General features: G+C 34.5%; 2 protein-coding genes across 4 annotated transcripts; both read left to right on the top strand.

Annotated features, from left to right (window-relative positions):
• Positions 1-300: 300 nt before the first annotated feature.
• On the top strand, positions 301-6206 carry LOC112452317 (cyclin-dependent kinases regulatory subunit-like). 3 transcript variants are annotated; one of them, XM_025012446.1, is made up of 6 exons: positions 301-361; positions 3617-3727; positions 4295-4422; positions 4520-4667; positions 4874-5883; positions 5972-6206. In XM_025012446.1, the coding sequence occupies exons 1-4, from the start codon at positions 321-323 to the stop codon at positions 4618-4620; spliced, it is 381 nt and encodes a 126-aa protein (XP_024868214.1). In that variant the 5' UTR covers positions 301-320; the 3' UTR covers positions 4621-4667; positions 4874-5883; positions 5972-6206. The 3 variants fall into 3 exon arrangements, with proteins under 3 accessions (XP_024868214.1, XP_024868215.1, XP_024868216.1); XM_025012448.1 differs by lacking the exon at positions 301-361 and adding an exon at positions 375-534; XM_025012447.1 differs by lacking the exons at positions 4874-5883; positions 5972-6206 and having other exon boundaries at positions 4520-4765.
• Positions 6207-7375: 1169 nt separating this feature from the next.
• LOC112452318 lies at positions 7376-9354 on the top strand. The gene is given in 2 exon segments (XM_025012449.1): positions 7376-8263; positions 8821-9354. Coding segments are annotated over 2 exon segments (885 nt in total). The 5' UTR covers positions 7376-7681; the 3' UTR covers positions 9124-9354.
• Positions 9355-9383: the final 29 nt, after the last annotated feature.

Here is a 9383-nt window from a genome sequence, read left to right as displayed (position 1 = left end):
CTCGAGAACTTCTCTATTTTGTAGCCAATCAGTACGATCTGCTGCTGGTTTTCACTGCGCCCATGAAATTTCACCTTTAAGGTGGTATTGAACGCACCTATTGCAAAGGGCGCGTTCAGCAGAACAAACCGCTCAGTAGCAATCGAACGTGATTGGCTCTTACTTTTAGAACCAACCAATCAACGCAGATTGTTGATAAGACGAGACTCAACAGTTGTGTCTGCTGAACGCGCCCAAAATTCGCTATAAATCGTGTCTAGATATTCGTATGCCATGGCGCTCCAACAGTTCAACATGTGTGTATGTAGGCATGTATATGTATGTGTGTCGCCGTATGTGGCCGTACCTTGGAGCGTAACAGGTGTGTTTGTGAGGCTAAATATAAAATTAATAGATAAATCAGATAAATTGCACAATATGAAATTAATTAACAAACGTTTAGTGGATTAAGATTGTTCTCACCTCGTCGATAATTCGCACGAATTTTGCTGTTATTTGCGCGATGGAGAGGTTTCCGACGACGTGTTTTTGGAGGTTAGGAAATCTATCGTACCGACTGAATAAGCGCGCGCGCGAAATTGTAACGTTCTTTGTCGAAAACGCGATTTATTTGCGTGAATTTCATACGAAAATGTTGAAAGTTTTCACAATATCACAATTTTTCAAGTTGCAGAATTTTTTCGTTTTATTAAAACAAAGTAAACCTATAATACATTAAGATGAAGCAAACTTGTACAATTTCTTTATTTATATAAATATTTTTTATATTATATGAATATATACATACTTATTTGCTAATTTTACTTTTATTACATCGTAATAAAATCAATTCCTTGTTTTTTTAATAAAAAATTTTTGTTTTTTTTTATTAATGATAATCATCACATTCAGACAGAATGTGGCTGCAAGTTTCCTCTTTTGCAACATCTCTGAATCTGGCCAGAGTTTTTAATCGGTTTCCTTTTCCTTTTTGTTCTAAGTATTTCGCTCTTCCTGCTACCTTCCACCTTCCTAATCTTTCGCTGAAATTGACTTTTCTACTTTTCCTTTCTTCCGCCTGCTTTTCTTCGTACATTCCCGTCCATTCTTCTGCACTGTATTTACTCCTTTGTCTTCCTTTGCTTCTCTCTCCCAATCGCTGGTTCGTCCTGCCTCGTAAAATTCTTTCATTGTTTTGCCCCAGTTTGTGCTTTCCCATTCCATCTTGTTCATTTCTCTTGCACATTCTTTTAATATCGCATTTTCTGAAACCTTTATTTTATCCTGATACCTTAACACTCTCCTTCCTGCTTCTAGGCTTATCTTTTCTATATTTGTTTTCTCTCTGACTACGTATCCTGGAGTCCACCTGTCCAATCCTAGATTCCATCTTACGTATTTTTCCTGTAGCGCTTCCACATCTTCCCATTCCCTCCATCCCCATACCTCTACTCCATACAGCATGATACTCTTCACCATGATATTGAATATCGTGAGGCTTCTGTCAAAGTCTCTTCCGAATTTTTTCTCTCCTATCCTCCATATCTGTGCCATGACTGCTGCCGCTCTCTTAACCACGTCCTTTATGTGCGCATCATCCTCATTGTTCTTCTTAAACGTGAAACCTAAGTATTTGAATTTTCTCACTTCTTCCAATTCTTCATTTTTCCACTTCCATTTTCTTTCTTGATTTCTTCTTTCCTTTTTGCAAAAAACTAATATTTTTGATTTATCCGCATTTAGAGTTAGCCCCTTTCCTTTGAAGTACTTTTCCAGGCTTTTCAACATCTTCTTCATGTAATTTTCAGATTCCGCCAACATTGCCAGGTCGTCTGCGTACGCAAGCGTGTATATTTTTATCCTGCCGATTACAGTTCCTCCAACTTGTCTTTTCTTCAGAAACTTCTCAACATCTGCTAAATATATTATGAAGAGCAGTGGGCTCAAGGGGCAGCCTTGCCTCAGTCCTCTCTCTGTCCAGAATCTTTCTGTTACCTGATTGTTTCCCAATATCACTCTGCTTATGGTTTCCTTATATATATCTTTTATTCTTTCTACTAATCTCTCATTGATTCCATATTCCTTCATATTTTTCCACAAAAGCCCTCTGTCTACTTTGTCGAATGCCGCCTTTACATCCGCGAACAGTACATACAATTTTCCTTTCTTTTTGGTTAACATCTTCTCTACTGCTGTCTTCAGTGCGTATATGTTATCTATGCAGCCTCTTCCTTTCCTAAATCCTGCTTGTGTTTCTGGTAATATTTTTAGCCGATTTACTTCCTCTCTCAGTCTACCTTCCAATATCTTCGCGTATATCTTGTATGCTGTGTCTAAAAGTGTGATCCCTCGGTAATTTCCTACTTCCTTTTTACTGCCTGTTTTATGTATCGGATATATTCTTCCCTCTTTCCATCCGCTTGGTATCTCTCCTCCTTGCCATATTTTTTGCATAATTTTTCTAAGTTTTTCTTTCGTTTTTTCATCCGCGTGTAGCCAAGTTTCATTTCTTATACCATCTTCTCCCGCTGCTTTTTTTTTCTTTAATCTTGCTATCACTCTGTCCACCTCTTCCTCGGTTATATCATCAGTACTTTCCTCCGTCCTCCTTTCTGATAATTCTTTTTGTTTTTTCTTTGTTGTTGTGTTCTCTTTTCTTGTGTCTCTTCCCTCTAATAGTTCCATGAAGTGCCTTTTCCATTGTTCTTCTCCGATGCTATTATCAGGCTTTTCTCTTCTTCCTCTCTCTTTTTTTATGTACCTCCACATTTTTGTTTCATTAGTTATTTTTATTATTTTTTTCTGTTCTCTTTCTTCTTTTTGTTTCTTCTTGTTGTGTTTTTGCCTCTCTTCAGTATATTTTCTCCTTTCCATTTTTCCTCTCTTCATTTGCCTTAACATTCGGCTGAGCCTTTTTTTTCTTTTCCTGCATTTTTTATCAAACTTTCTTTTTCCTATTTTTGGCTTTTTAATCTGGATGACTTTTTTACAGACTGCTTTTTTTATTTCTTCGACTAACTCGTTCCATTCTTCTTGTATCTCTTTTTTTTCTGTCTTCCTTTTCCTTAAGTTTTCCTTGTAAAAAGCTCCCTCCTCCTCTGACCAGTCTTGTATCTCTTTTTCTTCTTCTTTTTCTATTTTTTGTTCTGTTTCCTTCTCTACTCTTGCTTGTAATACCAATTCTAATGGCATGTGGTCTGATTCAGTGCTTTCTCCTACTCTGAATTTTTCTGTTACGTCCCATGCTTCTGTATTGCAAATTGCACAATCTACCGAGCTTTCCAGTGATCCTGTCCATTCTCTCTGCTCGTCTCTTTCTTTATTTCCCTTCAGAGGAAATTCTAATCCCATTTTTCCTGGTTTGAAAAACTTCTGTTAACATTTGTAATATTGCTATAAAAATGTCATATCAAAGAAATTTTTTCATATTCTGCATTTATCAATAGTTATCTTTTTATTTAGGTTAATTATTAATAATCAAATTATATAAATTAAATTATTACTAGATTTCTTTCGGTTATACGAAACAATTGAGGTATATTACAAAGCAATTTTGTTTATAGAGATTATGTTTTCTTTTTCTTAAAACTTTATAGGATTAGTCGACTTTTATTTTATTTTATTTCATTTTTTTTAGATCGATTAATTTGTTACTACTTGTCCATCCACTTACTTTATCTCCAAGTAGAATGCCAGTAGAAAATATTCAGTATTCTGAAAAGTACAGTGATGATAGATATGAATACCGGTAAGTTTGGTTATATGTGAATTTACTATATGTATTTAATAACTAACGAGTCACAAAGGTTATCTTCGTTGTTGTTCAAGTATTACTGACTTTTATTATTGTTACCTTTTTTTCTTTTCAAAATATATTGTATGAATCATTTTCTGTTTACAGACAATCTCTTTGAAAATATACCGATTTTGATGACATTAATATGTGAATGTAGAAATTTAAATAAAAAAAAAATAGATGCTTATATAATTATAGAGTTATATCTGTACCTTAGAAGTAAAGAATTGTATCTCCATTATTATAAATTTAGAGAAAACAGGTTTTAAAGTTTATGAACATTTCCAATACGACTTTTTATGAACATTGTATCTTAGGAACTAATAATAAATGGACATAAGACTATTTTTTATTATACAATTTAAGCTTATATATATATAATTTAAAAATATGAAGAAAAATACTTAAAACTAATTTAGATTTTCAAGAATATATATAATATAGTAAAATAGTACGTTAATTTCGTTAAATCTAATGCAAATTAAGCCACATAATTAAACTGAATTAAATTACGTACAGGCATGTGATACTGCCGCTTGATATAGCCAGACATGTTCCAAAGACTCATCTTATGACAGAAACTGAATGGAGAAATTTGGGAGTCCAACAGAGTCCTGGATGGGTTCATTATATGATGCATGGACCAGGTATGTATTAATAAATAAAATGATCAGAAACATATTGCGTGTAACACAAATAATTATAGTATTGTTTATTAATACACTCTAAATTTTTTTTTTTCAGAGCCGCATGTTTTATTATTTCGCAGAATGAGAACTGATATCGTGCCAGCACCTAGATGCACTGCTTTACAGAGAGAACAGACTGTTGTTTATTCCATTTGAATCTGATGTGATGATTGAGTATGAGATGATATGAATCCGAATAAGATGTATGTTGTGATATAAGATTGTATTCTGCTACATTTTATAAGTATTTATTAGCAAAAGAAATTATTATAATAGCATAAGAATAAAATGTTATTTTTTATTGTTCCTGTCAATATATTTGAAATATCTTAAGATCTTTAGCTTATTTATATATAATATAAACCATCTTTCGGAGAAACATCTATAATTTTGTATGAAAAAATTGCAGCATCTTTTCTTCGATAAATTTTAAAAAGCAGACAACAAGCTCTTTTTTGCAAAATTCCAAAATGTGTTCAAGAGGAGGGTTACGAATTCCGTGTATGTCACATAACGCAAGCAGCGCAGGAGGACTTTAGTTGAGAAATAAACAGCTAATTGAAGACAGAGAAAAATTTAGAAGAGGGAAATTTTGAAGAGGAAAATTCAATTAATTATAAATCTATCAACGATTTTATTACTGGTTACGTGATAGATCTGGGGTACTCCGCAATTAAAATTTTAATTGCTCTATATATTTTGTTCCTTCGTAATTCCGCCGTTTATATCGCATGTTCGTGCACGCGATGAATAATAAGTCTAATTGTATATTAGCTAAAGTTTTTGTACTTTGATAAGTATACATATATATGTATATTGAAACATTCTTTTTAATAGGAATTGTGTCACGCATTGTTGCCTCTTTCAAGTTACAGTAGTATTCGATGTAACAGTTTTTTATAAATCTTTGTTAGATTTCGAAGTGTTATAATGTAACATTTGCTTATAAAATTCAATGAATATGCAACTTTCCATAATTCCGAAAGTAAAGTGTAGATTAACAAATGTATTTAATATGTTAATAAATATATTGAATACATCAGAACTAACAGTAGAACTACATGCGAGTTTAATAAAACTTTTGTAACTTGGAGAACGAGATTTTTATTTACACTCGCGAAAAGTTTTATCTTTTTAACATGAAATTTTACATCATTACATTTTCCATATCAATGTATAATACAGAATAAATCTGAATAGATGTAAAATTTACAGGCGTATGATTGTCTAGGACTTGTGGATTATTTTCTCAGAGCTGCAGGAAGAATCGGTCAATATGCAGATCGCGTGCGTTTCTTTCGTTAAATGACACAAATAATAATCAGGCAAGGACGATAGCGATGGATTGATAGGAAGCATTCACGAAAGCGAGCCATTTAATGGCTTTTCCGTTAGCAATCAGAGATGCAGCATGTGGTGGTGGGTAAAGAATAAGAATTGTCATCATTCTCCTTTCTCATCCCTTTCTCTAACTTCTTTATTGATTAGTTCTTAATATTGCGAGTAGGGAGACAGCGCAAAAAGTATAGATGAAAAAGTTTTCGTTGTATAAGTTACGAATTTAAGACACGGAGGCAGCTGTCCGATTGGAACGATAGCTGTTGTGCACTTTGTCGCGGCGTAGCGGCCCATCGATGTCTGCGTATTGCGATTTCTGTGTCTAATTAATTAAAAGAGGAAAAATGGAATGCTGTTAATCAAATCTAATATTTCTTCGTAATTCTCAATTATGTATAAGTGACATTATAGTGAGTATACTTATTGCTTATCATGTTTTTCGCTAAAATGTAAATTAAAACTGAAAAAATCTGTTTCTGCACGTAAAACTGCATTTTTAATTTTCTAAATGTTGAATTGAATTTAAAATCTGGCTTTTATTTCCGAATTAAAATGATTTTGTTATTAATCTTAATTTGTTACGTTGATTGCTTTTTATTTTGATTTCAAAAAATGATTTCTAGAAAGCCACTTTGTTCCTTAAATCTTGGATTGATATTTATAGATTGAATAATTTCTAAATTTTAATGTCGAAACAGATGTAGGTATCGAGGCGATATGGTACTTCATCCAAAAGGACAATCAGCGGTACGAGTAAGGCGGAACTCTGTTGCTATACGAAACGCGCTTTTAGTGAATGAAGCAACTGTTCACGTGAAAAATGGAAGTTACAATAAAGCCATATTTCTGTACAATCAAGTAAGTTTTGGGTTTGTTATTAAAAGAGACTTATAAACTAGAAGCTTATTATTAAAATATGTTAACATGTACAAAAATTGATTTTTAAGAAGAAATAAAATTTTAAAAAACTTAAAGAATATACGCGCTAAGACGAGATATCAAAAATGTTGCGCAGCATATTGGAGAAAAACTTAGTTTTCTCCCGAATGTCAACTAAATAATAACTTTTAAGTAGAATAAGTTTAATATATTTGTTGTATTTCGGCTACAGAAGAGAAAAAGAAATACAAAGTAGAAATGTAGAAGTCCAATCGCGCGTGATCGCCCTGATGCATCAAGATTGAAGAGCAAAGCTGTAGCGAAACAAGAAATTCGAGAGCACATGTATCTAACGAGAAATATATAGATACTATATATTTAATTTTTTTTATATTACGATCTAATAAGTTATTTGAATGTTGTAAGCGCAATGAAGAAGAACAAACAATGTTTGAATTATTAGTTTGTATTTATTTAGATGAATATAAAGTGTGCAACTTGCGAAGCTATTCTTTTAAAACAAATGGAAGAACAATTAATTTTCTAGACGTATTTGCGAAACAGACAAAAATGTTTATAAAGGGTGCGTTCAAGATGAGTAAACGAAAAAATACGCTGTAACTTTGGCGACCTATCTCAAGAATGTTCTGTATGTGCAACATACAAAGCATTCTTGTTGTTTTCGATGTTTCGGAATCACGAGGGTAATATAGATATTTAGCATATTTGACTTATGCCGGCGTTGTTACTCGTTTCTAAGGAAACGAGCCACCTATTTTGAGGTGTCGGCAACCACACGTATCTTGGCACGTAGGCAAAGATCATCCGCTCGTGATTCCTACGCGAAGATTCCTCGATTTTTGGAGTTACGCGCGAAGTAAAACGTATGAAGAAGGGAACGAGAGTGTTTTGCAAAGTAAATCGCTACAACTTCCTCTCGTTATAATATAATATTATATAATATAGTCGAATAAAATATTGTTAAAATCGACGGCTGAAGATGAGCGATGTACCGCAAGTCGTCGCCGAAGACGCAACGTCTGCGAGCGCGGTCGAGCATCACGTTATGGACATCCTGAATCCTGGGTTGCATCACCACGACCTGCTGCAAAGCTACGTGCGAACGCGTGTGGAAGGCTCTGACTCGAAGCAGGATGCCGAGGAGTTTGAGGAGCCGAGCAAGGAAGGGCATTCGGGTAATAAATATCCAAGGGCGGCAAATGATAGCAATGCTCGCTATGCCCATGATAAAGGGAAGAAGGGCAACGATAAGAAGGAAAAGGAGAGGTCTAACACCGCTGTCATCGAGTCGGAGATGAGAATACAGAAGTTGAGGAAAAAGTGACGCCAGCACGACGGCGACGCTCATCGGCAGGAAGAGGTGTACACCGATAAGGATCGTGCGGCCGCCGTGAATATGGGTACCACGGACATAAAGCAATCTCTGAAGATGAAGCAACGCCAGGATCACAGCAAGAACCTGCAGATCCCTGAGGAGACCGAGCCCGGAGCGTTGCTGACGCTTGGCCTGCGCGAGATGCGCTTCGGCGACGTTAATGTCGCTATTAACTGCATCAATAAGGTTCCTACTCGCCTCGTTGAACGGTCTCGTTAAGTCTTTGCAGAGACAATCGATAGAAGTGATTTATGTCTTCCGTGCATGGCCGTGCATGCGAGCATGAACAAACGACCCTGCCTAATAAGCGAACAGCTAAATCGATCGTAGCAGTTTATATGTCATAAGAGTGAAACGGATGTAATAATTGCGGAGCATCACGTCATTATCTACATGTTTGATATAACATAAAAGAAAAAATTAGATAGAAAGATTGTTGCAGAATAACTGGCGATAAATGACAGTCATTCTGCCAATATTACAAATGTGTTTCATTTTGAAACATAACAAAATATACTTTCATTTTTTTTACATAAATTATAAGAATATTTAGAACATTTTAAAAAGGACAAAAATATAACAATAAAAATCCGCTGAACTATAATGTATACATTTAAAAATATACTATAAAGAACTTAAAATTTTTAATCATTATAATCGATAATTATTTCTTTGTTTCAATAATTTTATCAAAGTTTCAATCGTTTCAGAAGATATATCTACATAAGAATTTATTCTGGCAGGCGCTGGAGTTGAACCCGAATGACAAGAACGCCTTAATAGCGCGGAGCAAATGTCATCTTTTACTGGGTGATCCGCAAAAGGCCCTGGACGACGCTGAAGCGGCGTTACGATTAAATCCGAAGGATTCCAGCAAGTCGAAGGCGGTGTACTGCAAAGCGGAGGCTCTCTATCATCTTGGCGACTTCGAAATGAGCTTGGTGTATTATTACCGTGGGATGAGGATTCGTCCGGAGTTCGGCGAATTTCGTCTTGGTGTTCAAAAAGCAAAAGATGCGATACAGAATGTATTACGTAAGAATTGATATATTTGTTGTTTGTCGGACGTATTAATCGCCTGTTGACTAAAGAATCATTCAAATTTTCTGTCCGATACGTCGTTTAATTAATACGTCCGGCAAGCTTGTTGCGCGACAAATGTAACTTCGATTCCGAGCAATCTTAATTTATTTAAATTGTTAAGTTACAAATTTATTGCTTGGCAAAAAAAATTTAGAACTCTTTTAGTTTTTAATGCTTTATTTGTAACAGCCTAATAGAAGGTATCATAAACTTTCCAAAAAAT

This window comes from Temnothorax curvispinosus, unplaced genomic scaffold (assembly GCF_003070985.1).
Source record: "Temnothorax curvispinosus isolate PA1 unplaced genomic scaffold, ASM307098v1 QBEX01003210.1, whole genome shotgun sequence".
Taxonomy (NCBI): domain Eukaryota; kingdom Metazoa; phylum Arthropoda; class Insecta; order Hymenoptera; family Formicidae; genus Temnothorax; species Temnothorax curvispinosus.
The sequence above is the reverse complement of the archived record's forward strand: the minus strand, read 5'-3'. Positions and strand labels throughout refer to the sequence as shown.